Source organism: Aethalodelphis obliquidens, unplaced genomic scaffold (assembly GCF_003676395.1).
Source record: "Aethalodelphis obliquidens isolate GAN/ISIS:26980383/991018 unplaced genomic scaffold, ASM367639v1 scaffold65, whole genome shotgun sequence".
In the NCBI taxonomy this organism is placed as follows: domain Eukaryota; kingdom Metazoa; phylum Chordata; class Mammalia; order Artiodactyla; family Delphinidae; genus Aethalodelphis; species Aethalodelphis obliquidens.
Window position 1 is genome coordinate 9703219 of NW_020838009.1, and position 27608 is coordinate 9730826.

A 27608-nucleotide genomic window follows, 5' to 3' on the forward strand; every position below is an offset into this window, starting at 1 on the left:
CAGTGTATCTGTCAACCCATCCAACTTTCTTAATGAGGAAGCCTACCAATTTTTGAATACCTGTGTGTCAGGCACGTCACATAATCCAGCCCTGATAATTACACAACCTATCTTACTGATAAGGAAGCCAGTCTCCGAGGGGTTGAGGCCCTCAACCTGAGGGATCTGTCCCAGGGGCACACAGTTGGAACCCTGCCCTACTGAAGGGCAGGTATCCCCCCTCCCCCCATCGGTTCCCCAATGGGAAGGCTGGAGAAGGAGTAGCAGCAACTCAAACCTTTATCCAAATGTTTTATTTTGCATAATGACTTTTGAACTAGCGTTTATATATAAGCCCAAGTCCCTGAGGGGCCAGAGATCCCACCATGCAATCAGACCCAAGGCCTGGAGAAGGGCAGTGAATGCATTAGAAATGGGTGGGGCGCATCATCCCACAATCTGGGGCTCAGCTTAGTTGGCAGATCTTCAGAGTGAGAAAGGACACGTGTATTTGGTCTCTAATACCTGGGCTGAGTGAACCAGGGAGGAAGCTCGGGAGGCACCGAAAGGCTGAAGTATGAATCTTCTCTGGCCTGGGTAAGGATGGAGTCTGTGCCACTGGATGGCTCCAAATACTGCTCAGAGTGTCAGCCCCCGCTCCTTAAACAGCTGCTTTAGAGCGTCTTCCAGCTGTTGGTTTGTCCCCTGAAGCCCCTTCACCACCTGTGCTGCCCACTCGAAGTATTCCTGGACTCGGTGTTCGGACCATCCTGCATAAGAATGGACAGAAAACTGCTCACGTTGACGTCCAGGAAGGCACTGGATTTTGCCCACTTCCTGGAGGGCTTGGTGCAGGGCTGTGAGATGAGTTCCTGATGGACGGATTTGTTCTGAAAACTTCCCCCTTGCCCAGGTACTGCATTTCTAGTGTATAAAAGAAGATCAGAGTGGTCTACTAAGATTAGTCTAGGGAATTAACAAGAACACCCGGGCTTTTTTTCAGGGGAAGTGACCACGCTGTGCCTTCAGAGGTGGATACCCCTCCCCTTCCCCTCAGAGCAGGTGGAGGAGCATACCCTCTGGGGTGCAGCGATTCAGGTCCCTCAGATTGTACAGTTTGTCTGCCAGCTTCACCAGTTTAGCCCCGGGGCTGCTGTGGGGTGCCTGCTCCACCTGCAGCCGCTTTCTCTCCAGCTTGGGCAGAGTCTTGTCATCTGTTACCTCCTCCACCAGACGCCGCACTTGTGCCCCGAAGTGCAGCTCCACCTCATCCAGGGTGGTGTCTGTGTCCTCCACCGTGTCATGGAGCAGGGCTGCCTGGGGACAGGCTCTCACTCAGTCCTCTGACGCCTGCCAAGGGGAACCCAGAGCTGAATGGGGCCCCTGACCCGCACCCCAGCCTCCTAGCAGAGGAGGAAAGTTACCTGTAACACCACAATGTCAGAGATTCCTGCCTCGTGGGTCAGGATACGAGCCACACCTGACGGGGCAAAGCAGGAAGTCAGACAGAAGGGAGTCCCAGGGCGGCGTGTTGTGGGTTTTGTAGAGCCAGATGTGGCCCCTCACTAGCTGGGTGACCTTGGGGAAGTCCTTTACTCTTTTTTGGATGTTCACTGTACAAAGGGAACAATCATGCCTACCGCCCCAGGTTGTGGTGCGTCACGAACAGTGCCTGGCACAAGGACTGGTACGGACTAGGTGCTCGATGAGGTGCACGCCCTCCGGTTCCCTTCCCGGTCCCCACCCCCTAGATGCTACAGCCGTTGCTCCCCCGGCGGCGCGCCCACCGATAGGGTGATTGATGTAGGGGGTCCCTTCGGGGTCCTTCCGCCGCTGCCATTGGTGCTTGCGAGCCGCGAAGTCAGCCGCCTCCAACAGCTGGGCCGCCTCGGAGCCCATCGCGCCGTTGGGGCGGGCGACCTCGGTCCCAGGATCCCGGGGAGCGTGGACCGAGCTTCCACAGCGCCCCCTAGCGCCGCGGAGGCCTGAGGATTGTGGAGTCTGGCCCAGAAGAGTTTCTCTGGGGTTGATGTGAGGGCCCTGGGTGTGGGAAGCTGCCCTCAATATCGCAGCCCCTGGTTAAGTGGGCTTTGCTGAGGGTGCAAGAAGAATATGGCCTGGCTCTGGGAACCCACATCCTGGCGGAAGGAGGAAAATACACAAGACATAAGACAGCAGCCTCACAGTGTGTCCAGGGCAGGAAGGCACAGGGGACTGGTAACTTGGAGGAAGGGCAATTCACCTAGCCTCTGGACCAGAGACAGCTTCTCCCAGGAGAGTCCTCTCCCGCCATGGCAAAACAATTTTCAAGCTGTCAATGCTCTGAAAATTCTCAAAGTGCTCTAAAAATAGTTCTTGTGCTTCCCTGGTGGCCGCAGTGGTTAAGAATCTGCCTGCCAATGCAGGGGACATGGGTTCGAGCCCTGGTCCGGGAAGATCCCACATGCCGCGGAGCAACTAAGCCCATGTGCCACAGCTGCTGAGCCTGCACTCTAGAGTCTGCGAGCCACAACAACTGAGCCTGCGTGCTACAACTACTGAAGCCTGCATTCCTAGAGCCCGTGCTCCGGAACAAGAGAAGCCACCCCAATGAGAAGCCCATGCACCGCAACAAAGAGTAGCCCCCGCTCGCTGCAACTAAAGAAAGCCCGCGCACAGCAACGAAGATCCAACGCAGTCAAAAATAAAATAAAATAAAATAAATAAATTTATAAAAATAGTTCTCCCTGCAAGAATGGCCTGGTTGCTATGGGCATGGGAGCCTCACCTTTGGGGCCAAAAGACCCTACTGCTTAACCTTCTGGAAATTGGAGCCTGCACTGGGAGCCCTCCCTAACTGTTTCAGACTTAGGCTCCCAGGCAGCAGTGTTGTTTCTGCAGGAACTGTCTTCTTTGCTGTCAGGCGCTGGGAACAAAATCTGCATTTCTTTCTTGTGCCGTGAGGGTTCCTTCTTCAGTTCCCAGGCACTGCTGTGGGCCCCTTATGAGTGTTGTCACTGCTGTTCTGGGAGCATGACGTTGTTAGGCCTCAGTAGACACTGGAACAACACAACACTGCTGGCTGGTGGCCTCTGGCCTTTTCGAGAAATTCCCTGTCTCAGCAGACAGCATCTATGAAGTATGAGGTTTGGTAAGAGAGACCTGGAGACCCTGGAAGAGATTTTCTTGTGAAATGGGTTTGGCTGGTTGCTAAGTATACTCCAGTCAGATTGGTAGATTTTATACTTTGGTTGGTAGCTGGGGTCAATGAGGGCTCAGGGGAAAAGTTAATGAGAGCACTCACGCTTGCTTTTCAGCTAGTCTTGGTGGTTGCCATGATGCAGAAGTTAGAGAGGGAAGCTCCAAACGCTGGAACTGAGGTCTCTGGGGCCTGAAGTGGAACAATCAGAATTCCCATGGCTTCCATGCAGCCTGAAAGTTTAGAGTGTATAGAGAGAAACATATTTGGTTCTTAATGCTTGTCTGTTCTTCAGGCTAGTGGCTCAACTTCTCTCTCATTCCTCATTCAGTGTTCTAGCCTTCTGAGCCTTTTCCCCTTCAGCTTAGAGAAACTTAGGCAGCTTGGAGCCACAATCCTCCCATTTTCCAATAGAAGATAGAAACTCAGTCACTTTCAGCTCTCTCTAGAGGTCTGCGACAGAGAAGCTTCAGGTTTGTGTTTACGGTGCTTTGGGGCTTTGATTTTATTTCCTTACTGCCTGCAGCCATGGCTTAGAAATAGAGATGTTGGGATTTCTAGGACCAGGGCTGAGGTGGAGGTGACCTCTCATGGGCTTCCAGAGGAGGCCAGGCCCTTTGCTGACAGGCCTGTCTGTGGGGCTACTGCTGCTCTTCAGCTGGATGACGCTTGCCCAGCCGACCTCTCTCTCAGGTACAGCACTCTTCTCTGCCCAGCCCGCCGTCCAGTACCCTACTCTTTTAGCAAGGTATAGGCTACTCTGGGGAGCTTGTGTGGAGGAAGGAAGCCTGCCCTTCTGATAATGGTTGATCCCTTTTATTTTCCAAAAGGGGTGGAGTGGGGTGTGGGTAGATCATTCCTGCCTGTCTCCAGCCCTCTTGCCCCTCCTTTCAGCTTTGGCCCACCATCCCCACTTGTGCCAGACCGCCTGGGATGCTGATGGCCGTCGCTACCCCGGTTTCTTCTGTCCTCGGCTCTCTGATACCCCAGAGGAAGCCTACTGCTGCCACCTGCAGGCTGCAGGGGGCTCCTGCTGCACTCGGTCTGAATTTGAGGCCTTGCACCAGGTCAATCTCTCTGCCCTTCCGCCTCCTCCCGTCTTCAGGTGAGAACTCCAGCCCCAGAGCCACTGGCACACTGACGGCGTGTTCCAGTACCTGAGGCTCTGTTCCTAATTTCTGGAGTGGGAGGCTTGTAGCTTACAGACCAGTGGAGGGACAGATCTCAAACATAAAATCGCGTAAATACATGATTACAAACAAATCTGCGAAGGAAAAGTTCAGGGGGCTGTGAAAGCAGGTGACAGGGAGTCATTGTAGGTGTTGTGTGGTGGGTGGGGTGGGACGGGTGTCAATACTGAGAGGATCTTGTATTCTGGATTACACGTTATAGTCGGGGTTTTCAATCCTGAATCTGTCCACAGATGGCTTCTGGGTACCTGTGAGCTCCCTGAATTTGTATTTTCAAATTCTACACTTTTCCGGGTAGGGAGTTCTGGGCTTTCTCCTGACTCTCAGGGGCTCTAACCCACAGGCTGCAGTAGCAAGAGCGCGGCTTGGGCCAGCATCCTGATACTCTCCCCTCTCCCATAGGGGCCCGGGCCCGCTTCTAGCACTGGGCCTTTACAGACTGCTGCTCGTGGCCCTGATGACTGCAGACCTCGTGCATTTCTGCCGCGGTCGGGTCCGGGGCCGAGATCTGGGCCGGGACCAGGGCCGGGACCAGACCTGAGCAGCCACGGGCGCCCCTCTCGCCCTCCGCCGCGCGCCCCCTGCCGGTCTCAGCGGGAACAGACTAAGCGCGCCTGGGGCTTCTCTGCGCCTGCGGACCCGGGCCGAGCGTCCTGCGCCTCTTCCCGGCGTCCTCTCCCCTTGGCCCCGCCCCTTCTCTACCACCGCCTCTGACGCAAGACTGGGGCGGGGCAGCCGACAGCGGATTCCTGAGCCTAGACCCACCCCTCTCCGGAGACTGCGCCTGCGCGCGCTCGGGACGTCTGCTGCGCGATGACCGTGAGTGGTCCAGGGACCCCCGAGCCCCGGCCCGCCGACCCCGGGGTGCGTACCCATCTCCCTGCGCCATCACCGCTTCGCACCTGCTCTGACCATTCTCGGGCCTCCTTCTCCCTCAATCTTGGCCCTCCATGGGACCCACCCGCGACCCCCAGGCTCCTCTGCCCCTAGCTCCCCGGCTCACCCTGAGCCCACCTCGGACGTTTCCACCCCTTCCCTCCACAGGCCAGCTCAGTGGAACAGTTGAGGAAGGATGGCAACGAGCTGTTCAAATGCGGGGACTACGAAGGCGCCTTGACGGCCTACACCCAAGCCCTGGGTCTGGGCGCAACGCCCCAGGACCAGGCCATTCTGCACCGGAACCGGGCCGCCTGCCACCTCAAGCTGGTGAGCGAGCCGGCTGCTCTTCCCCTAGCCAGCCCGGACCCCTGTTGGCGCACCTCGCCGCTGCTTGAGCCCCGACTGGACATTCACCTTCTCAGGCCACCCACACTTGTTACACGTCTTTTGGGTCTCTAGGTGGTGGGGGAACCTGGTGACTAAGGAAAACAACTTCGTTGCCCAGTTGTGCCCGAGAAAGGAGATGACCAGCCTCTCAGGCCTGTTCTTCTCTTACAGGAAGATTACGACAAAGCAGAAACCGAGGCATCCAAAGGTAGGGGAATGTGGCCCTTGTGTGGAGCTGTGGGACTTCTGGGGTGGGCAAGGATTCTGGGACCACTGCACCGTCACTTTCTCCTCCTCCTTTCACCCCTGAAACACATCTGCCTTTTTTCTTTCCCACTTCCTGGGGCATTTCCTTTTCCGCAGCTACCCTCACCTTTTCTGAGGCTGAAGTACTGAGCCCCACATCCGTCCCCCCACCTTCCTCTGCCCCTCGAGATCTTTCCCTGCTGCTCTTGCCTGGAGATGGTGGCCTCATGGGTGCTGACAGAGCTCCTGTTTGTGCTCAGCCATTGAAAAGGACGGTGGGGATGTCAAAGCACTTTACCGGCGGAGCCAAGCCCTAGAGAAGCTAGGCCGCCTCGACCAGGCCGTCCTTGACCTGCAGAGATGTGTGAGCCTGGAGCCCAAGAACAAAGTTTTCCAGGAGGCCCTGCGGAACATCGCGGGCCAGATTCAGGAGAAGGTGTGTGAGTAATTGAGAGAGCGAGGCATTGACCAGTGGTAGAGGGGCACTGATAAATGGATCCGGATCACGTGTGTAAACACAGTTCTCTGGAAGGGGGATGCTGATGGCAAATGACCTTATAGAATGATGTTCAACCTTGCCAGCGGTTACATAAAAGCAAATTAAAAGAACAGCAAGGTGCTGTTCTTTTTGGTGGTCTGTTTGGCAAACATTTAAAGTTTGTACACATTGCTAGAAGGAGGGAGACACATTTAAGGGGTGAGGTTGCGGGAGGACGTGGACTCGTTCATGACTGCTGGAGGGGGTATAAATTGGTACAGCTCCTTTGCAGAGTCCTTTAGCATATCTTTGGAGTATAATTGCTTTACAGTGTTGTGTTAGTTTATGCTTTATAACAAAGTGAATCAATTATACATATACATATATTCCCATATCTCTTCCCTCTTGCATCTCCCTAGCATATTTCTTAAAATTTTAAATGAGCATGTCCTGTGATTCAGTATGTTTACTTCTTGCTATCTCCCCTAGAGAAGCCTTGCCTGTGTACACAAGCAGGTGTGTGTTTGTTTGTTTCAGCCTTGTTTGTAGTAATGAAAAATTGGAACTTGCTTAAATGCCCAGCAGTAGGGGAATGGCTAAATAAACTGAGTGACATCCTTACTACAGACTCCTATGCAGTAGTTGCTAAGAATAGGCATATCAACACATATGGACGTGGAAAGCTGACACTTGTTAAGTGAAAAAAAAGCAAAACATATAATAACCTATAGTATAATACCGTTTATGTTAAAATGATCCCCCCCCCCACCAAATGCACTCAAAATTATACCATGTTTTTTCCACGGGTACAGTTGGGTATGTAAACACAAAGAAAAATATTTTAAAAGACGTGCATCAAAATGAAGACTGTGACTGCTAGGGAAAGGAATAGGATCGAGAGGGCTTTTCAAAAGAGATTTTGCTTCATTTGGTGGTTTTTTTAAATAGACATTGTGTGATACACATATTTAAAAATTAATTTAGGAGAAAATAAAGATTGTCATGAACTATTATCAAGCTTGAATTAGCCAGATAATTTGGTGTTAAAATTCTGACCCAGTGGAAGCAAGTAATATGATGGCAAACACCTTATCAAAAGGTTGAGACCTGGGAAAGCAGACTGTTTTACTCTCAGTGTCAGCTCTGTCTGATCAGCTGGGGTGCTTAGAATCCTGTGTTGAGAAAGATTAGGAAGCAGGTTGCCTGGGTCTAGGAGAACGTGTTGTGCCATGAACCACATCTGCCATGGCTGCAGGAGGGGAAGCGGGGAGCGGCACACATGCTAGGCATGTGCTGCTGTCCATGCCCAGGACCCTAGGGAGGGAGAGGGCCTAGGATGAGCTTGGTCATTCAGATAATTTTTTTAAAAACATCAAAAAGAGAATCCTTGACTTAAAAGGCGTGTCAGCAGCTACCTCGTGACTTGCTGGCTCCCTTGCAGCAGGTATAAATACTGGTTCAGCGCCACGGGCAGTGCACCCAGGCTGCCACAACGTACATGGCCCCCCTGGGAGTGGGTTGCCTCATGGCTAACAGGATGCCACCCCTTCTGAATGGCCCTGCCTTCAACATCGGTGCTGCCCCCGCTGCCCAAGTGGGAAATAGCTCAGAGAAGAAAACAGCTGCGGGGAGTTTGGGAGGAGCTGCCAGGCAAGTCTCTTCCTGCCCAAGGTAGCTTGGTGCGAGGCCTAAGCCCAGGCATCCTTCTGTGCCTCCCGGGAGTCAGGAGCCAGGCCCTGGGAGGAGCCGGAGAGAACAAAGAGGGAATGTGTTGTCTCCAGTCAAGAGAGGCAGTTCCTCCCATGCTTTGCTGATTTGTCGTAGGTGAGTTACATGTCTTCGACGGATGCCAAAGTGGAGCAGATGTTTCAGATATTATTGGACCCACAAGAAAAAGGCACTGAGAAAAAGCAAAAGGTATGGAACTGTGTGAGTGGGAGCTGAACTCCCCCAGTGCTGCCCACCCGTCCCTGTGTGTGATGTTGGCCCTGGGAGCCCCTGCTGGCCTGGCCTGCTGCACGTCGCTCCTTAGATCGGGCAGCTGGGCTCACAGCCTGGGTGGGAGCTCAGAGGGCCTGGGGCCTAAGTGTGAGCCAGGGAGAGGGAACCAGTGTTCCCGAGGCACCTTGTTGGTGCTTAGGTCCTGTGCTAGGAGTTGGGTGTACAGGGGTGACTGAGGCACTGTTTCTGCCCTTCAAGCTTTGCCAGGGACTCAGGACTCCATTTATTCTAACCCTCAATGCCAAGAGCAAGCTCTTTGCTCTACTTACAGAAGAGGAAGCTGAAGTTCACAGAGGTTAAGTTTATGGCCAAGGTCACTCAGCTGCTAAGTGGAAGCAGTGAGGTCCAGAGCTCAGGGCGTCTACTCGCCCTGCCCTGTGCCGTGTACAGTGTTCACGTTATGTGCACTTCCTTTGACGCAGGCATCTCAGAACCTGGTGGTGCTGGCCCGGGAGGATGCTGGAGCTGAGAAGATCTTCCGGAGCAACGGGGTTCAGCTTTTGCAGCGCCTGCTGGACACGGGAGAGCCCGACCTGATGCTGGCGGCCCTGCGCACGCTAGTCGGCATTTGCTCTGAACACCAGTCACGGGTGGGTGGGGCGAAGGGTCTAGTTACTGCCTCAGTCAGTCTGTCTGTCCACCCACTCTTCCGCCTCTTATCTTTTAAGGTAAAATATAAGGAGATATGTAACGAGAGGCAAAATTAAAATGACACAAAAAGATCACTGACAAAGTTTGGGACAAAGTGCGGCCAGGAAAGAGCGAAAGCAGCCCACTGACACCCTGAGCACTTTTCTTTTCATTTATTTTATTTTTGGCTGCGTTGGGTCTTTGTTGCTGTGCATGAGCTTTCTCTAGGTGCGGCGAGCAGGGGGCTACTCTTCGTTGTGGTGCACGGGCTTCTCATTGCAGTGGCTTCTCTTGTTGCGGAGCACGAGCTCTAGGCGCACGGGCTTCGGTAGTTGTGGCTCGCGGGCTCTAGAGCACAGGCTCAGTAGTTGTGGCGCACGGGCTTAACTGCTCTGCGGCACGTGGGATCTTCCCGGACCAGGGAACTCTCCTGCGGCAGATCACAGAGACACCTGGTCATTGATCCCCTCGTTGTCCGTGTGGTAAAAGCAAGCTGCATGCAAAGAGCAGGGCACCTGTCCTTCCCTCACCATCAAGCTGGCATTTCCCTTGGACAGGGGTCCTCACAGTGCTTGATGTGGTCAGTGATGTGACCCACAGCAACTTTACCATCGAGACCAGATATGTAGGGCAGGACCCTGAGATGGTTCTCAGTGTAGACTGTGGGTGTCCTGCACAGACGGTTCAACAAGAACAGCCCTGCCCCAGGCCGGTGTCACAAAGCCCATGCTCTGGTTCTTGCCTGAACTGACTGGACCTAGGGAACAGGGACTTGACCCTTGGTTGCTTTTAGAGGAGCCCACAGTTCCTAGATCAGGGGTGGAAATGTGAAACATTCTATGAACACTTCAGGCCAAGATCGGGCTCTATTTCTGGGTCTCCCAGGACTTGGAACGGTAAAGCCACGTGAATTCCGCCTGCCTCCTCTCGCCTTCCTGCCCATCCCTGTTGTGAATGAGGATGGACCCAAGTAGACCTTCGGGGTTTTTCCAGCTCAGAAATGGGCGTAGAGGCCTTGTGGTTCGTTCCATGTATGTCCACATCCCCAGGATGTAGACAGAACCTCAGGGTTGGTATCAGGGAGGAATGAGGTGTCCCTGGGCCAGGTAGTCAGGTAGCTTTGTCCAGGTTTATGTTTCTCCTTCCTGGGGAGACACAAACCAAAGCAGCTGCCTTCAGAGCCACAGTATTCCTTGTCTTTTCTGATTGGAGCCGAGGAGAGAGAGAGTGGGGGAGTCCCCTGGAATGTTTCTTTAGGAAGCCCTTCCAACAAGATAATCCTGGCATTGCCCCGGCCTCACCCTCAGCAGGCCCACTTTGCTTTCACGGGGAGCTGCTCTTTCACCCACATGTTTTCTCCCCTCTGGCCACCCTCTCTGACCCCCAGTTAGGGATCTCCACGGCTGCCCTTCACCAACTGGAAGCTCTGCCCACTTCTCTCCCACCCAGACAGTGGCGACCCTGAGTGTGCTGGGAACTCGGAGGGTGGTCTCCATCCTGGGCGTGGAAAACCAGGCCGTGTCCCTGGCTGCCTGCCACCTGTTGCAGGTTATGTTTGATGCCCTCAAAGAAGGCGTCAAGAAGGGCTTCCGTGGCAAAGAAGGCGCCATCATCGTGGGTGAGTGGAAGCAAGTCTGTGTCCTGTGGTGTGGCTCTCGTGGAGAGGAAGGGGCTGAGACAGCCAGGCCAGCTGCAGCCGCAGGTTGTTCAGGAATACGGCTTGTTGACAGTATCTTACTTGAGGTTCTAAGTAGCCAGGGCACCTCGGGGAAGGCTGGAAACCAGTGCTCAGGCTGCAGTTCCCCTCTCTCTACCGGGGAAGTTGGGGCTAGGCCACTGGAGAGCCCACTAATGTCTTCTTGTTGCCAGATCCCGCCCGGGAGCTGAAGGTCCTCATCAGTAACCTCTTGGAGCTACTGACTGAGGTGGGGGTCTCAGGCCAAGGCCGAGACAGTGCCCTGACCCTCCTGATTAAAGTGGTGCCCCGGAAGTCTCCTAAGGACCCCAACAACAGCCTCACCCTCTGGGTTATTGACCAAGGTAGGTGATAGAGTCTTAAAAGGAGAGAGAAAGGGCATTCCCTGGTGGTCCAGCAGTTAGGACTCTGCGCTTTCACTGCCGAGGGCCTGCGTTCGATCACTGCTCTGGGAACTAAGATCCTGCAAGCCATTGTGGCATGGCATATAAGTAAATAAATAGGTAGGTAAATAGATAAATAAATACAGAGAGACAGAGAAAGATCAAGTGTGTGTTGCATCTTGCTCGGGTAGCTGGGCCTGCTCGTCTCCAGGAGGGATTGCACCCAGCGTGTGTCTGCACTGAAGTGCATGCGGCCTGCACTGTACCCTTAGGGAACATTGGCCCCTTCAGCCGTGTTCGTGTGCACGTGCACGCACATCGAGCGGGCCCACGAGCAGGTTAACAGGGAGGCCGGGTCAGCTTTCTGTGTCTGAAGTTTTTTCAATGAGTGTGTGTTACTTCTATATGCAGGGCGAACATTCTTCAAGTTTAATATATAAATCCATACTGCTCTTTTCCCTTAAAAGATAAATTAGGAAGGGTTGGCAAAGTCCCAGCCTGAGTCCATCTGTTGGGTACTCGTCTTTTCTTGTTATCCCAATTATCCTGTGAGGCGTGGATGTTGTTTTCCCCTTCAGTTTTACAGATGAGGAACCTCCAAACCCTACAGCATTCACCCCCACGGGCAGCGCCTGCATGCAGACCTTACTTCTGAGGTCCTTGCCTGACCCCACGCCTGCCCCCAGCCCACCGGCTTCTGTGAGCCTGTCTGCACTCTGACCTCGGGCCAGAGTGGTCCTGCCTTTGCATGCATCTCCCAGGAAGCCTCTTCCCTTTGCTTATAGGGGTTGGAACTCATGCTCTGTCTAAATAGGGTGTCTTTTCAGGTCTGAAAAAGATTCTGGAGGTGGGGGGCTCCGTGCAGGACCCTCCCGGGGAGCTCACAGTGACAGCAAACAGCCGTATGAGCGCCTCCATTCTCCTCAGCAAGCTCTTCGATGACCTGAAGTGTGATGCCGAGAGGGAGAACTTCCACCGACTCTGTGAAAACTACATCAAGTAAGGGAAGCCTCCTATTGCCAGGGTTCCTGCGAGAGTTCTGACTCTTTGGGGAGGGACAGCAGTGAAAGGTTTCCCACAAGGAGAGCAGCCTTGGGGAAGACTAGCTGGGGCCAGACAGGGTGGTCCCAAGGGCCACATCTTGTTCCAGAGTGACCTCCCCAGGGACATTCTTTCTCAAATCAGTTCTCTAGCGCAACAAATGTCCTCAAGCACATAGTGTTCACTGAGCACTTACTGTGTGTCCGTTCTGACACAGCAGTGCAGTATGACAGTCCTTAAGGAGCTCACAGCTAGGAGAAGACAAGTCAGGAAATAAGCAGCACAAGTTCAGATCTTAGTGCAGGGAAGGAGACAACAGGGTGGTGTGAGTGAGAGTGACCTACGTTAGGTGGCGTGTCATCAGGGGAGGCTCGAATGAAAGCCTCGATAAAGAACGCCAGCGACTGCCATCCAGAGGAGGTCCTCGTCTTCCCATTGGCAGTTTTTCTTTTCTTCTTCTTCTTTTTTTTTTTTTTGACTGCTCCTCGCAGCTTATGGAATCTTAGTTCCCTGACCAGGGATCAAACCCGGGCCCCCCCGGCAGTGAAAGCCCAGAATCCTAACCACTGGACCACCAGGGAATGCCGGCAGCTTTTCTTGCTGTTGCTGCCCAAGTAGTGCAGATGCCCGGCCAGTGGAGGGGAAGGGAGGGAAGGAGAGTCCCCTTATGCTGGCTTTGATGTGACAGCTGCCACCCTGTACCCCTCAGGAGCTGGTTTGAGGGCCAAGGGCTGGCTGGGAAGCTGCGGGCCCTCCAGACGGTGTCCTGCCTCCTGCAGGGCCCGTGTGATGCCGGCAACCGGGCCCTGGAGCTGAGTGGCGTCATGGAGAGTGTGATCGCTCTATGTGCCTCGGAGCAGGAGGAGGAGCAGCTGGTGGCCGTGGAGGCCCTGATCCACGCGGCCGGCAAGGCCAGGCGGGCCTCGTTTATCACGGCCAACGGCGTCTCGCTGCTGAAGGACCTGTACAGGCGTGGCGAGAAGGACAGCATCCGCATCCGGGCGCTGGTGGTGAGACGGGCGGGCCTGGGCTGGGCAAGCGGGCAGCCAGGCAGGGGCCCCGGGCTGGCTGGTGTCTCAGGGTGCAGCACCAGCACACGCTGGGTGACAGTATGGAACGTGCAGGGCCCTGTCGAGGCCGGAGGCAGGGGCCCTGGCTCCCACAGGGCTCATGGTCGGGTCAGAGAGATGAGCCTCGTACAGAGAGGACACCTGAGAATGCAGGGCGGCCCGGGCTGCCCCCTGCGGGCAGTGGGAGCGGCTCCAGGAGGAGACAATGGAGGACACACTGGGCAGGCGGGTCAGAGGGCTGTGTGGACAGGCTGGGCCAGCAGGCGGCCCCAGGAGCAGGTGGTGTGGGGACTGCCTGGCCTCCCTGAGCCTGTTGCAGCCCTGCACCTTGAGGAAGCTGGTCCTACTCCTTGGATCACTTAGTCCTGTGTTTCTACATTCCGTGAGGATCCTGGCCTGGGCCAAGGTACCCATCTTCTCCCCACATGGATCTTAGCTCCATCTGTAAAGAGCTTCCTTCTATGACGTGGAAAGAAAGAGCAAATCCCAGTGTGATCGGGCGGGGTTGGGGCCCAGGCCAGCACGGTGGTCAATATGTCAGTCTCTACCAGATGCCATGTCACGTGGCCACCCCAGTAGGTGATTTTGCTGCCCGGTGCTCCAGGTGGTAACCTGGTGGTGGTGTGCATGGCCTCCAGAGAGCCTGACAGAGTGCCCGGGGGGGAGCCCACGCCAGCTGTGGAGGAGCCCTGCTCTGCCTCCGTCCCTCGGCCAGCAGCTGGTTCTCACCTCTTCCACCAGGGACTCTGTAAGCTCGGCTCAGCCGGAGGGACCGACTTTAGCATGAAGCAGTTTGCTGAAGGCTCCACGCTCAAACTGGCCAAGCAGTGTCGAAAGTGAGTCATTTAGCACTGTTGTGGCTCCCGACCTGTCAGCCAGACCTCAAAAGAGGAGGGTGGGGCCTCCTCACTGCCCTGTCCTCCCCCAGGCAGACCCTCCTGCGCTGCTGCGTGAACTGCTTCTGTCTGTGGCGGGGATGCCCCAGCCACTGGCTTTTCCCCCTTGGTCCTGGTGTACCCCTCTTGTCCCCCCACCTTTCTGATGGTCATCTGTGCCCTGCATGCCCCCAGGTGGCTGTGCAATGACCAGATCGATGCGGGCACTCGGCGCTGGGCGGTGGAGGGTCTGGCCTACCTTACCTTCGATGCCGATGTGAAGGAGGAGTTTGTGGAGGATGAGGCTGCGCTGAAGGCTCTGTTCCAGCTCAGCAAGGTAGCTCCATGGGTTCCTGCAGTCGTCCGGGGACACTGTCTAGGGTTAGAGCTTACGGGGCTTTCTTGGCAGGTCTTGGCCAATGGCTTTTGTGACCCCACAGAGAGGTGGGCTGGTAGCCCGAGTGGCCGCTCTGTGTGACCTGGGTGTACTGGCCTGCGCCAGCAGGGTCGGAAAGGACGATCTCTTAGGAGGAGTTGGGGTGGTCAAGTGTGTGAGCTCCCAAAGTCTGGGGCCACCCTTGGGCCTTGGCGGTGCCCAGATTCATCCTGGTGCCCACGTGGTCCAGCTGAGGGTAGAACTGGGAGCCTGGGCAGCGCTTATCCCGGTGCTGCTGTTCCCCCCGGGATGGCCGCTGATGGCCCCTCTGCCCCCGGCAGTCCGAGGAGAGGTCGGTGCTCTTTGCAGTGGCCTCGGCGCTGGTGAACTGCACCAATAGCTACGACTACGAGGAGCCGGACCCAAAGATGGTGGAGCTGGCCAAGTACGCCAAGCAGCACGTGCCCGAGCAGCACCCCAAGGTGAGGGGCCTGCTAGGAGGGGTTTGGGGGCCTCCGTGTCACTGGGGCCAGTTGACCCGAGACATCCACAGCAGATGAGCCTTCTGTTTAAGCGGGTTCCTTCCCTTTGTTTTCACGCTCATCAATTTGTGCCGTGAGGAGGGTTCCCCTTTCCCTGCCTAATCAGCCGAGGCCCCTGCGCTCAGCTGCCTCCTCCCCCAGGACAAACCGAGTTTCGTGCGGGCTCGGGTTAAGAAGCTGCTGGCGGCTGGTGTGGTGTCGGCCATGACGTGCATGGTGAAGACCGAGAGCCCTGTGCTGACCAGTTCCTGCAGGGAGCTGCTCTCCAGGTGAGCCTGCCCCAGCTACACCAGACCTGCTGCAGCCTGTCAGCCTCCAGGCTGCTGATGGAACTACAGCGGGAGCAGGTCCTGGTGCCGTGGGCCCCTCAGAGCAGGGGGCCACCCGCATGGCGCCCTTCTTTTGCTGAGCCCAGGAGTGGAGGGTCTGCCTGCCAGAGCCCGGGCCGGCCCGTCCAGCACAGCCTTCTCCCCACAGGGTCTTCCTGGCTTTGGTGGAGGAGTTCGAGGACCGTGGCACCGTGGTTGCTCAGGGAGGGGGCAAGGTAAGCGGGCTTACAGACTCCTTCCCGATGGCATGTAAAACATCACTGAGTGGCTGCTACACCAGAGATCAGTGTTGGGTGTGGGACGGAGAAGTATTATTAGCGACCAGCAGGAATGTCTTCCTGCTGAGTGAGAGATGCTGGGGGCCGGGGGTGGGGGGCGGTGGGGCTTTTTAGAGCCCCGGACTTTGTGCCTATTAGGGTCCTGAGCTCTCCTCCTTTCCCTTGTGTCATTGACCTCCATGGCTCTGGTGCCGGGCACAATCCACATCTGTCCCTTAATAGTTGTTTCGGGAAGTGTTTGGGTAGCTTACTGGGAGGCCTCAGAGAGATGAGAGGGTGGGAGTGGGAGTATCATTGTCAAGCCTGGGGAGAGAATGGTGGGGAAGGGTGAGGGCAGCACAGTCAGGGCCTCAGAGCCTCGTGGTTTGGGCCTTATGTTCCCGGGCACATCTTGGACACTGATGGGCTTGTCCCTACAGGCTCTGCTCCCGCTGGCCCTGGAAGGCACTGACGTGGGGCAGACGAAGGCAGCCCAGGCTCTTGCCAAGCTCACCATCACCTCCAACCCAGAGATGACCTTTCCCGGTGAGCGGGTGCGTGTCTTTCTGCCCGAGCGCTGGCCTGTCCTCCACCCCCTCACAGGGCCCTGATGGCCTTTGACCCGAGCTGCGGCTCCTCCTTGGGGAAGCGTCAGCTTTGCTGAGCCCTGGGGGTGGGAAGGGCAGGCTTCTTTTTGGGGCTGGACTCCCTCCCATCTGCAGGGCTGGTGGGGTTGGGGGAGCTGGGGCGCATAGCCCTGACAGGTGGGTGCGTATCGCAGATCTACGAGGTGGTCCGGCCCCTCGTCTCTCTCCTGCACCTCAACTGCTCCGGCCTGCAGAACTTTGAGGCACTCATGGCTCTAACAAACCTGGCAGGGATCAGCGAGAGGCTCAGGTAAGGTCCCTTGGGATGTGGGGCCTGGGCAGGGCATCATGGTTTGGACCATCCCCAGGAAAGCGCTTTACAGCGTGGAAAGCACTCCCCAGTCACTCACTTATTTGCTCCTCATGGTGACTCCTCTGCACCTTACCGCGGAGGAGACAGGCTGAGAGGCGTGACTTGTGCAGTGTCCCGTGAGATAGCAAGGGACTGGGCGATGACAGCGCAGACCCTGGAGTCAGGCTGCCTGGGTTCAAATCCTGGGTTCACTGTTTATTAGTGTATAACCTCACAAGTAACTTAATCCCTCTGTGCCTCAGTTTCCCCCTCTGTGAAATAGGGTGGCTAGAGTACCTAGCTCGTGGAGGAGCAGTGAGGAGGACTAAATGAGAAAATACGTGTAAAAGCATTTACTACATAGGTGCCTGGCTCCTGGCAATGTGCCCAAGCAGTACAGATTAGCTGTTACTGCTGATTGTGACCTTGGGCCACTCAGTCTCCTCTTCTGCAAAATAGTAATAATGATAATCACACCTGCACCTTCACTGTAGGGCTGTAGCGAGGATTAAGTAAGGTAGTCCGAGTGCTGGGTCAGGGTGAGGGCTCGAAAGTTAGGTGTTAGCATTGCCATCATCACCACCTGGGTCTCCTAACTCCTACTTTAGAGCATTTCCCAAGGTCCTGTGCTATTTCCTAGGCCCAGTTAGAAGGCTGGAAACCACTGCCTGGTGGTTTCATCCCTGGTGCAGGAGGGTCTTTGGATATTGCCCAAGGAAATCCTTGGCCCCGGGTTTGATTGTGTGGGGAAACGGGTGGGGGTGATGGATGCCAGCGCTCTGGTGATGCCGACCCTCCACCCTTGGCCCCACAGGCAGAAGATCCTGAAGGAAAGGGCTGTGCCCATGATTGAGGGCTACATGTTTGAGGAGCATGAGATGATCCGCCGGGCAGCCACCGAGTGCATGTGTAACTTGGCCATGAGCACGGAGGTGAGGGTTGGTCCAGGAGGCGGTCATGGCAGGCAGGCACGCAGAAGTACCTGTCCCTGGCTGGCCTTTGCCCCAGCTAACCTGGTGCACTCCCCGCTTCCGGCCACAGGTGCAGGATCTCTTTGAAGCCACGGGCAGTGACCGGCTGAAGCTGCTGGTGCTGTACAGTGGAGAGGACGACGAGCTGCTACGGCGGGCGGCTGCTGGGGGCCTGGCCATGCTCACCTCCACGCGGCCCTCGCTCTGCAGCCGCATCCCCCAAGTGGTCAGTGCCCCTTCTTGGTGGGGCAGGGGAGGTGGGCCAGGAGCCCCCAGCCAGGGTGTGTAAGTGAGTGCCCTGCCAGGGTTCCCTGATGCTCGGTGGTCACGCTGCCCTGTTTCCTGCAGACCACACACTGGCTGGAGATCCTGCAGGCCCTGCTTCTGAGCCCCAACCAGGAGCTACAGCACCGGGGCGCTGTGGTGGTGTTGAACATGGTGGAGGCCTCGAGTGAGATTGCCAGCACCCTGATGGAGAGCGAGATGCTGGAGATCCTGTCAGTGCTGGCTAAGGGCAAGGAGAGCCCAGTCATGAGGGCTGCCGCCGCTTGTCTGGGGAAAGCAGTGGAATATGGGCTTATCAGACCCAGCCAGGATGGAAAGTGAGGACCTGCCTCTCACACACGCTACCTATCGCAGCACAGGGAGCGAGGACAGACATGGCCTTGGCTGGTGGGTGCTGGGGTGTCTCCTGCCCAGCTGCCCTTTGATGTCCTCTGTTCTGAGTCAGGGGCCACGTTCACAGCCCTGCTCTGCCAGCACTGCCTCCAGCCTCACGCAGCAGGGAACTTTTCCTGTACTACTTAGACAGCTGGGAACGGGGAAGGTGCGTCCTAACTCAGCCTGTGGATTCCCTGCACTGGGAAGGACCCAGCTGTGAGCCTCACCAGCTGTGAGCCTCACCTGAGCCTGCTGGCAGGTCCACTCCTCATCCTCTAATAAAAAGTGTGTGGAACTCAAATATGTGCCCAGTCAGTGGGCAGGGAGGGCTGGCTGTGGGCCAGAGCGTGGAGCAGGAGCTGGGCATGGCTGAGCGTGTGGGCAGCTTTTCAGCAGCACAGCCACCTCTGTGGAAGGAATCCAATGAATTCCCACCCCAGGGCCCGCTGAATTGCCTTTTAATCCTTGTAGAGGGCCAAAGGGTAAATGTAAGCAAATCAATAAAGTATCCAGTCGCATGGAAACACATGCATTAGGCTTTTCAATACTTCTGCCTTTATTTATTTATGGCTGCTTTGGGGTCTTCCTTGCTGTGTAGGCTTTGTCTAGTTGCAGTGAACGGGGGCTAACGGGGGCTACTTTTCGTTGCGGCGCGCGGGCTTCTCATTGCGGTGGCTTTTTCTTGTGGCGGAGCACAGGCTCCAGGCACGCGGGCTCAGTAGTTGTAACTCAGGGGCTGTAGAGCGCAGGCTCAGTAGTTGTGGCGCACGGGCTTAGTTGCTCCGCCGCATGTGGGATCTTCCTGGACCAGGGCTTGAACCCGTGTCCCCTGCATTGGCAGGTGGATTCTTTAACCACTGTGCCACTATGGAAGCCCACTTCTGCCTTTGTATTGAGAGTTTTCAGTGACCTCCAGTCAGGCAGAGCTCGGGATATGGGAGTGGGAAAGCCCTGAGGGAAGCTCCAGTAGCTGGGCGGGGTTGGAGCTAAGCTTGGACCGATGCGGGCATCCCCACCTGCCTGGGCGGGTGGTCCCTTGAGAGCCTGCTTCGGCTCTCTGCAAAGCGGACTAAGCCCAGCTTGACTCTCATTGGCTTAACGGAGGTAAGTGACAGATCCTGAGCCAATGGAAGGTAAAAACTGCCCAGCACCCGCCTAATTCGGGTGCTGCTTCTAGGGCCTCAGGCCCGCGCGTGTCCATTAAATAGCTGCCGCCATCTCAGACAGAGAGGACTGACAGGCGGCGCCCGTCACTGGGGTCGCTTGTCGCCAACCCCTTATTAGTTCTTTCTGATCGTCCCCCAAGTGTTTCTAATACTGACTCCGCGGCCCCGCGCGTGCCTGCGGAGGACGGGACCATCTGGCCCAACGAGCCCACGCCCACCAAAGGTTTCGCCCACTCCCCGCCGGAGGCCGCAGCGGCCTAGCGTAGGCCTTGGGACCGGTTTGATCGAGCTGGGACTGGACAGGCCGCGGCGGGGATCGCCGGAACCGAGGTGAGCTTGTCCCAAGGCTGTCCTCCCCGCGCGGTGACATCACCCCTCTCTCTGGTGATTGGCCCCGGGGAGGCGGCGGCAGCCAATGGGCGCCTCGCTCAGGGCGCGGCTCTTCAAACCTTTCCTTCTTGCGGCTGCCAGCCAGGTCCTGGGCTGGGTGGTGACTCGTTCCTGGGTGGCCGCCCTGCGCCCCGGCCTTTCCTCCTCCCTCAAGACTGCCCATCGGAAGGAGCTGCCTGAGGCGGTGGAGGGCACAGGGTCAAGATTAAGGTCAGAGGCTTACTAGGGCTGGGATTTGACCCGGAAGGGGTAGGAGCCCAGGCCCGGGTCAAGGAGAGATCCAGGACCTGACTTCACAGGCTTGAAAATGCCAATGAAATTCTGATCAAGCCGAACATGCTGTACGGAAAAAAGTGGCCTTACCGTGCCACTCGACTGTGCGTTTGTCTCCCATTTATGCGTGAGCTCCTTGGAAGTAGACATCGGTCCTTCTCAATGACTTAGCCTAAGGGATCAATAAATGCATGTGGAACGAATAAATGACTAGATAAGGTCCAGTTGAAATTGTGTTTATATAGGTCCCTGAAAATCCAGTGGTCATTTTTATCAATTCTAAGTACTGGACTTAATAAGCTGATACCGTGTGCTTGCCATGGTAGGTGCCAACACTTGAACCCTTTATTTGCATCTGTTCCAAATAATTCTACAAGGTACGTACAAACATCACCTCTCCTACTCCCCAGCTTTGTGAAACTGAAGAAATTGAATTGGATTGAGAGAGTTTAAGTAAATTGGCTGAGGACACAGGCACTGGTAGCTGCAGAGGCAAACATGTGAACCCTGGAACTGGTCCTAACCCGTACAGGGCATTGTCTCTCAAATGCTGTGCCTTCCACTGGTGGGAAGAGCACTGTATGTGGAAATGATGAGCCTTGAGTTCAGCCTTCTGCCCCGCTCGGTCCTAAGCTATGTGATTGTGTAAGGGTTACTTTCTCTGGGAGTCTCCGCTGTCAAATGGGGGCAATTCTAGTTCCCAAGATTACATGGGATAATGTGCCTGGCATTGGGAATTTGGAGGGGGAGGGACTCAGATCCTAGTCCAACGCCTAAGAGAGAAGCCATTTAAATACCTCGTGCCCAATCTGTGGGACAGCGAACTTGCTCGAGTCAAAAGGGAAGGCAGGAAAAGTGCCCCACTCTAGACAGCTCAGAATCTTCCTAAATCTGGCAGGACTTTAGCCAAGGCTCCCGCTCAGCGAATGTTGGTGGAACGCACATCGTCTGCCTCTGTGGTTAGGAGGATGGCATTTCCCCCATTTTACAGGTGAGGCAGCTTCAGTGTACCGCAAGGGCTCATCTGGAAGAATCTCTTCGAGTTCTAGCCTTAACCCTCCGTCCCGCCGGCCGCCGCAGCCAGGTCGCAGCCAGCAGAGGGCGCTGGCGGGCATGGCCGAAGAGCGTCGCGGGGCCTGGTTCGGCTTCGGTTTCTGCGGCTTCGGGCAGGCGCTGGGCTCGGGGCGCGGGCGCCAGGTACACAGCCCCGAGCCTCTGAGGGCGCCAGGCGCGGGCCTCGATGTCTGCCGCGTGAGCGCGAGCTGGAGCTACACCGCCTTCGTGACCCGTGAGCACCTCCTTCCGGCCCCATCCTGACCCCAGCCCCGGGTGCGTGTCCCGCCCCCTCCCCAGCCAGCTCTCCGCCCCCCGCAGGTGAAGGAGGCCGGGTGGAGCTGTCTGGCTTCGCGGTCGGAGCGGCGGGCGGCTGCAGGGACGCGTGGGCGTCGGAGGAGCTCCTGGTGGTGCTGCGCGCGGGGCCGGGACCCGGGGCCGGGACGGAGCTGCAGGCCTGGGCGCCCGGTTCGGCGCTGCGCGGGGAGCCCCTGTGGGCCCAGACCGTGCCGGAGGCCGAGCGGGAAGACGGACCGGTCGGCGATGAGACCCAGGCTGGGCCGCTGCCGCTGCTGCCCTGCGCTCGCGCCTACGTGAGCCCGCGGCCGCCCTTCTACCGGCCTCTGGCCCCGACACTGCGGGCGCGCCGGCTGGAGCTGGGCGCTGAGCACGCGTTGCTGCTGGACGCGGCGGGCCAGGTGTTCTCCTGGGGCGGGGGCAGGTGAGGTGGGCCGGCTGGGCTTTTGCGGCGATGACGGGGTGGGGGTGGGGGGGTGCGGGTAAATGTGGCTCGGAGTGGGAGGTGAGCATACAGGGGGCAGGAGTGAGCAATTGGGGAGGGAAGGGGAGGGAAGGGGAAGGAGACCCCTTGGTGTAGTTGACTAGGGTCTCCCTTGCTCAGGCACGGACAGCTGGGCCACGGGACTCTGGAGGCAGAGCCGGAGCCGAGGCTGCTGCAGGCGCTGCAGGGCCTAACCATGGCTGAGGTGGCCGCAGGTGGCTGGCACTCTCTGTGTGTGAGTGGTGAGTGACCTAGTGCTTTTCCAAAACCAGCTCAAGGTCTCGTAGGCTCCAAACCTTTCTCCTTCTCTCGCAAATTGATGGGTGCCCTAGCCGGGCCTCCTCCCAAGCTCCTCCCACATCAGCCAGCCCAGTCATTCATGACTCCCTAACGCCTCTCAGATTCAGCCCCTCTGCTGCCACCATCACCCACTCGCACCCGGACTGTCACAGTTGTTTCCTGTCTTCTGTTACTGGTCTCACTACCCCTCCCCTCCGTCTGCCTCCAGCCAGGGCTGTCTTTCTAAAATACTCCCCAAGGGAGAATGAAGGGGTGAGGGGCAACCGAGCTAAGGAGAAAAAAAAGGCAGCAGTTGCCCGGGTGGCCGTGATGTGTGGCACACAGTGGACACTTGGATGCCCACCGGGAAGATGATGATGGTGAGTGTGAGCTCTGGTGGTGCCATGGCTGGTGACCCAGGAGCAGAATGAGGAGTTTCACTTTAGATTGTGTTCACCACTCTGGCAGGTGATCCAGGTGTAGCTGATCTCTAGGCTGTTGGGTGCAGCTGGGAGCAAATGATCTTTGCAAGGATCTGCATTTGGGGCTCTGGCCTCCACTTATATCATTACCGACCAGGTCCTGATACGCAGCAAGCTAGACGCTGAGATGCCAGGTTTACAGCCAAGAAACACTTTGTTCACAAGGCAGCCAAGCGAGGAGACGGGAGAATAATAAGTCTCAGATCTGCCTCCCTGAAGGGAGTTGGGGTATTTATGGGATAAGCAGGGTGGTCTTAGGCGTGGGGAAAGGTGATTGGAGGTAGGGAAGAAGGTGAGGTAATCAGTGTTCTGAGTAGGCATATCTGGGTCACATGCGTCTGCATATTCAAAATGGAGGCACTTCGGGAATTCCCTGGCGGTCCAGTGGTTAGGACTCGGCGCTTTCACTTCAGGGGCCCTGGTTCAGTCCCTGGTTGGGGAACTAAGATCCCACAAGCCACGCAGTGTAGCCAAAACAAAAAAGTGGAGGCGCTTAGCATGAACTGAGGGTGGAGTTTTCCAGCCCTCTGACATCAAAAGGCCATCCACTGGACATCTGCACAGGCCCAGTTTTACGGCCTTGGTGTCGCATGGTTGGAGCATGGTTGGAGCACAGATGCTTCAGACCAGACCTCCCAGGTTCAAATCATCACCCTGCCCCTCGTGATCTTGGGCAGAGCACCTAACCTCTCTGTGCCTCAAGTTTTCTCTTGAATAAAATGGGGATATTGTGCTTAAAACAGTGGCACAGAATAAGCACTTGATAAAAATTAGCCACTGCTGTTAGTGAATTTTTAGCATAGGGCTGTTGCTCCAATCAACCAACTCCAGTGTTGTGAGAGCTTCCAGAGGCCTCCGGGGGAGGGGGAGGGTGCAATGGGTAAAGGGGGTTGGCTGGATGGTGACAGATGAAAACTAACCTCTTGGTGATAAGCACACTGTAGTGCATACAGAAGTCAAAATATAATGCTGTACACATGAAACTTATATAATGTTATAAACCAATACCATCTCAGTTAAAACAGTTTTTTAAAAGGCCTTCAGTAGGACCGGTGGCAGGTAGGGCTGACGAAAGGGGCCTGGGCTCAGTGGATGTGAAAAAAAGACCACTGGGGAACTTCCAGGGCCACATTTCCAAACTGCACGCGGGGGGAGTAGGGGGTGCAATTTAACAAAAAAGGAAAAAATGAAAGTGGAGAGGAAGAGCCAGCAAGAGACTTCCTTTAAGAATAGGGTGACCTGAAGGCACTTAAGGGGGAAGGGGCCCTGTTGAGACCAGGAAGCTGCTGGGCCCTGAGGAAAGCACTCTGCCTGGAGTGCTGACTTGGGCAGGGCAGGCAGGAGTTGTCTTTAGGGAACTAGTGGGGTGTAGTGGAGTCTGGATGGATGCCCATGCTTAGGAGGTGGAGGGGGCGAACACAGTCTGTTAATGGGGCCCCTTTATCTCTCTTTCAGAGGCTGGGGATATTTATATCTGGGGCTGGAATGAATCAGGGCAGCTGGCCCTGCCCACCAAGAGCCTGGCAGAGGATGGAAAGACAACCGCAGAAGGTGAGAGTCAATTCTTTTTTTTTGATATATTTTATTGAAGTATAGTTGATTTATGTTGTGTTAATTTCTGCTGTATGGGAAAATGATTCAGTTATACATATATGTATACATATTCTTTTCCATTATGGTTTATCACAGCATATTGCATACAGTTCCCTGTGCTACACAGTAGGACCTTGTTTATCCATTTATATGTAATAGTTGACATCTGCTAATCCCAAACTCCCAATCCATCCCTCCCCCATCCCCCTCCTCCTTGGCAACCACAAGTCTGTTGGCGAGGGTCAATTCTTGATTTCCACACGTTTCTCTCATTCCTGACTCCTGGCCATATTGTTGGCCTGAGAGCTACAGTGCTCAAAAGGGTACGTGACATCCTTGGGACCCCAGGACACAATGAAGGACTCTGAGCCCCTTATGAGAGGGAGCACGGCAAGGCTGATGCCAGTGTCAGCACTACATGCCCCACAAACCTGTCAACTCCAGCACTTCCCAGGGAATGTGGGGTTGGGAGCGATGGCTCTGGAGCTAGAGCAAGTGTGTCAGCTGTTGTAGTGAGTGAGTCAGTATATGAATGAGGTTTAGATCAGCGCTGAGTGTTCAGCATCATTATCATCATCCCTCTTATTACTTCTCTGAAGCCTCAGGACTGAATGAAGATGGTTCTGAAGTGAAGACAGTAGCCGGGGGTGAGGATGGAGCCCCTGCCCCCTTCATAGCTGTCCAGCCCTTCCCGGCTTTACTGGACCTCCCCCTGGGCTCAGATGCAGTCAAGGCCAGCTGTGGATCCCGGCACACAGCGGTGGTGACAAGTGAGTGGGGCTGGGTAGGCTGGTTCAGGATGGAGCGGGAGGCCCTCCACCCCGCTCTCTAGCTGGTGGCTGCAGAAAAGGGTGTGGTCACCTAAACAACTACCATTTTAATTAAACATCTTTGACCTGTACTGAGTAGCTGCCCCACTCAGTACACTCCCACGGGGCTTTAACAGTGGCTCCCCAGCCTGTCAGGCCCCGAAGGTTCTTCCTTCTGGAGGGAGGCTAGTGTTGCCAGCCTTTCATCTGACAGCAGGGCTGTCCTAAACTCAGCAGCTGTCAGTTGCAGGCCAATCAGTCCGCATATAGGGAGGTGAACTTTTTCAGTTTGGATCCTTTATCACCCCAAATGTGACTAGACAGTTGTTAAAGAGAGAGAGGATATGTTTTGCTACGCCAAGTAAGTCTCATGGTGACCAGAACATGCTGGCAGGCCGAGCTGGACAAATGCCTAGTCGAAGAGCAGTGGTGTCAGCCCCTTACTGTCCTTTTGCTGTCCTTTGGTTGCAGGAACGGGGGACCTCTACACCTGGGGCTGGGGTGAGTAAAAGGTTTGCTTTTGTGATGCTTAAACCAAGGGGAGGAAAGACCTGGGAGTAGAGGGCAGGTGACAACAGCCATGCAGAGAAGCGGAAGCAGGGGACTCGGCCTGACCATTGGGACTGAAAAGCTGTCTACTCCCTTCTCTGGAACAGATCTAGGCACACTAAGAGGGGCAGAGACCAGACAAGAGAGAAATAGGACAACATGTCAGTATTTCCCATCTACCTTTCTGAAAAGGTATTTGTCTTAAGGGAATATTTAGCCAGCAGTCATGAAACATCTTTTGGTCTGGCACTGGGTAGAGAAAAAGATAAAATAAAAATCTCTGCTCTGAACATCTGAGCTTAGGAGTGGGGAGCCTGGAGGAGCATCTTTCCTCTTGGGGACCTGTGGAATTGCCTGGTCCTGGAGGCTCTGTGGTGCTGGTCTCCTGAATTCACAGAGCAGACACCAGCAGACTAGTGGCTTAAGCCCAGCACTTCAGTCAATGGGCTGTTTTTCCTTCCTGGAGGGGAAAAGCCACAAGGCCCAGTGGAGAGGATGGCAAAGCAGCTCATTTCACTTTAGGTAAATATGGACAGCTTGGCCACAAAGACACGACCAGCTTGGATCGGCCCTGCCGTGTGAAGTACTTTGTAGATAAGCAACTCCAAGTAAGGACCGTGAGCTGTGGGCCCTGGAACACCTATGTGTATGCTGTGGAAAAAGAGAAGAGCTGACATGTATAGATAAGGGCATAAAATGAATGTAGAGTGAAAAATTATGAAGCTAACACCTGTGAAACTCCCCCCAGGTCAAGGAAAACCATTGCCAGCACCCCAGAGGCCCCACATTTGGCCTTCCCTATCACAGCTCCACCTTAGAGCAGGCAGCATCCTCAACTTTGTCTTCACATTAGAAACACCTGGAGGGAACTCCCTGGCGGTCCAGTGGTTAGGACTCTGCGCTTTCACTGCCTGGGGCATGGGTTCAATCCCCAGTCTGGGAACTAAGATCACACAAGCCGCGTGGCACAGTGTGGCCCAAAAAAAAAAAAGGAAAAGAAAGAAACACCTGGAGATTTGAAACTGGATGCCTAAAGCCAGCATCGCAGACACAATGAAATCAGAACTTAGGGGTGTGGAACCTAGATGTGGATAGATTTTTTAGGCTGCCCCACCCCTGGTGATTTGGAGGTAGTGCTAAGATTGGGAACCACTAGAGGTCATCTTCTTTTGTTATTCATATACCTGTTTTCATTTTGACTCATACCATTCCTTGTATGCATCTTTATACAATATAATTTGTCTGCTTTTGAACTTTAGGTAAATAGAATCATTCTGTGTATGTTCTTTTACGTCTTGTTTTTTCATCAGCACCGTGTGATTCATCTGTGGTGTCGTGCAGTTGATTCATTTTTTATTGTTATATGGTATTCCATTGTATGAATTATACCTCAAGTTATATATTCTCTTACTGATAGTAATTTCTTTTTTCTTATTGAGTTAAAATACACATAACAAAAAATTTACTATCTTAATCATTTTTAAGTGGCATTAAATACGTTCACATTGTTGTGTAGCCATCACCACCATCCATTCCCATCTCTTTTCATCTTGTAAATCTGAAACTCTACAGCTATAAACAATAACTCCCTGTTCTCCCCAGCCCCTGGCAACCATCATTATACCTTGTGTCTGTCCTGTGCTCTTGACTACTCTATGTACCTAATATAAGTGGAATCATACAGTATTTATCTTTTAATAAGATAAATATTGGCTTATTTCACTTAGCATAATGTTCTCAAGGTTCATCTATGTTATAGCATATTGCAGAATTTCCTTCCTTTTTAGGTCTGAATAATATTCCATTGTATGTATATACCACATTTTGTTTATCCATTCATTGGTTGATGGACACTTGGGTTGCTTTCATGTTTTAGCTACTGTGAATACTGCTCCTATGAACATGGGTTTACAAACATCTCTTTGAGACTGTGCTTTTAATTTTTTTGGATATATACCCTAAAGTGGAATTGCTGGGTCATATGGTAATTCTATTTTTAATTTTTTGAGGAGCCTACATACTGTTTTCCACAGTGGCTTTCCCATTTTACAATCTCACCAATAGTGCACAAGTGTTCCAACTTCTCCACATCCTCACCGAATACTGTTTTCTGTTTTTTTGACAGT

General features: G+C 54.9%; 3 protein-coding genes across 7 annotated transcripts; 2 read left to right on the top strand and 1 right to left on the bottom strand.

The window, feature by feature from the left end:
* Window positions 1-274: 274 nt before the first annotated feature.
* On the bottom strand, window positions 275-2219 carry HDDC3 (HD domain containing 3). Its single transcript, XM_027089345.1, has 4 exons — window positions 1767-2219; window positions 1404-1459; window positions 1056-1296; window positions 275-749 (listed from the first exon to the last, which is right to left on the bottom strand). Exons 1-4 carry the CDS (start codon window positions 1876-1878, stop codon window positions 619-621), a joined length of 540 nt encoding a protein of 179 aa, XP_026945146.1. The 5' UTR covers window positions 1879-2219; the 3' UTR covers window positions 275-618.
* A 2549-nt stretch (window positions 2220-4768) lies between these two features.
* On the top strand, window positions 4769-18652 carry UNC45A (unc-45 myosin chaperone A). 3 transcript variants are annotated; one of them, XM_027089359.1, is made up of 20 exons: window positions 4769-5166; window positions 5392-5553; window positions 5785-5821; window positions 6120-6295; window positions 8162-8254; window positions 8761-8928; window positions 10418-10586; window positions 10838-11008; window positions 11875-12046; window positions 12798-13098; window positions 13900-13994; window positions 14229-14370; window positions 14751-14891; window positions 15093-15220; window positions 15429-15495; window positions 15978-16091; window positions 16319-16434; window positions 17291-17408; window positions 17518-17673; window positions 17796-18652. In XM_027089359.1, exons 1-20 carry the CDS (start codon window positions 5161-5163, stop codon window positions 18051-18053), a joined length of 2790 nt encoding a protein of 929 aa, XP_026945160.1. In that variant the 5' UTR covers window positions 4769-5160; the 3' UTR covers window positions 18054-18652. The 3 variants fall into 3 exon arrangements, with proteins under 3 accessions (XP_026945160.1, XP_026945159.1, XP_026945161.1); XM_027089358.1 differs by having other exon boundaries at window positions 5100-5211; XM_027089360.1 differs by lacking the exon at window positions 4769-5166 and having other exon boundaries at window positions 5977-6295.
* Window positions 18653-18873: 221 nt separating this feature from the next.
* Window positions 18874-26892, top strand: RCCD1 (RCC1 domain containing 1). Of its 3 annotated transcripts, none has more exons than XM_027089314.1 (8): window positions 18874-20313; window positions 20928-21224; window positions 21311-21710; window positions 21891-22012; window positions 23987-24082; window positions 24724-24894; window positions 25405-25434; window positions 26005-26892. In XM_027089314.1, exons 2-8 carry the CDS (start codon window positions 21050-21052, stop codon window positions 26154-26156), a joined length of 1146 nt encoding a protein of 381 aa, XP_026945115.1. In that variant the 5' UTR covers window positions 18874-20313; window positions 20928-21049; the 3' UTR covers window positions 26157-26892. The 3 variants fall into 3 exon arrangements, with proteins under 3 accessions (XP_026945115.1, XP_026945116.1, XP_026945113.1); XM_027089315.1 differs by having other exon boundaries at window positions 18874-19603; XM_027089312.1 differs by having other exon boundaries at window positions 18874-21224.
* Window positions 26893-27608: the final 716 nt, after the last annotated feature.

Bases quoted from the DNA above. Each gene is read 5' to 3' on its own strand.
- RCCD1 (XM_027089312.1), top strand. From the start codon at position 21,050: ATGGCCGAAGAGCGTCGCGGGGCCTGGTTCGGCTTCGGTTTCTGCGGC. The intron at 21,225-21,310 runs GTGAGCACCTCC...CGCCCCCCGCAG, and splicing joins CTACACCGCCTTCGTGACCC to GTGAAGGAGGCCGGGTGGAG. The intron at 21,711-21,890 runs GTGAGGTGGGCC...TCCCTTGCTCAG, and splicing joins TTCTCCTGGGGCGGGGGCAG to GCACGGACAGCTGGGCCACG.
- UNC45A (XM_027089358.1), top strand. From the start codon at position 5,161: ATGACCGTGAGTGGTCCAGGGACCCCCGAGCCCCGGCCCGCCGACCCC. The intron at 13,995-14,228 runs GTGAGTCATTTA...GCATGCCCCCAG, and splicing joins CTGGCCAAGCAGTGTCGAAA to GTGGCTGTGCAATGACCAGA. The intron at 16,092-16,318 runs GTGCGTGTCTTT...TGCGTATCGCAG, and splicing joins TGACCTTTCCCGGTGAGCGG to ATCTACGAGGTGGTCCGGCC.
- HDDC3 (XM_027089345.1), bottom strand. From the start codon at position 1,878: ATGGGCTCCGAGGCGGCCCAGCTGTTGGAGGCGGCTGACTTCGCGGCT. The intron at 1,460-1,766 runs GTGGGCGCGCCG...TTGCCCCGTCAG, and splicing joins CTACATCAATCACCCTATCG to GTGTGGCTCGTATCCTGACC. The intron at 750-1,055 runs GTATGCTCCTCC...ATTCTTATGCAG, and splicing joins GAATCGCTGCACCCCAGAGG to GATGGTCCGAACACCGAGTC.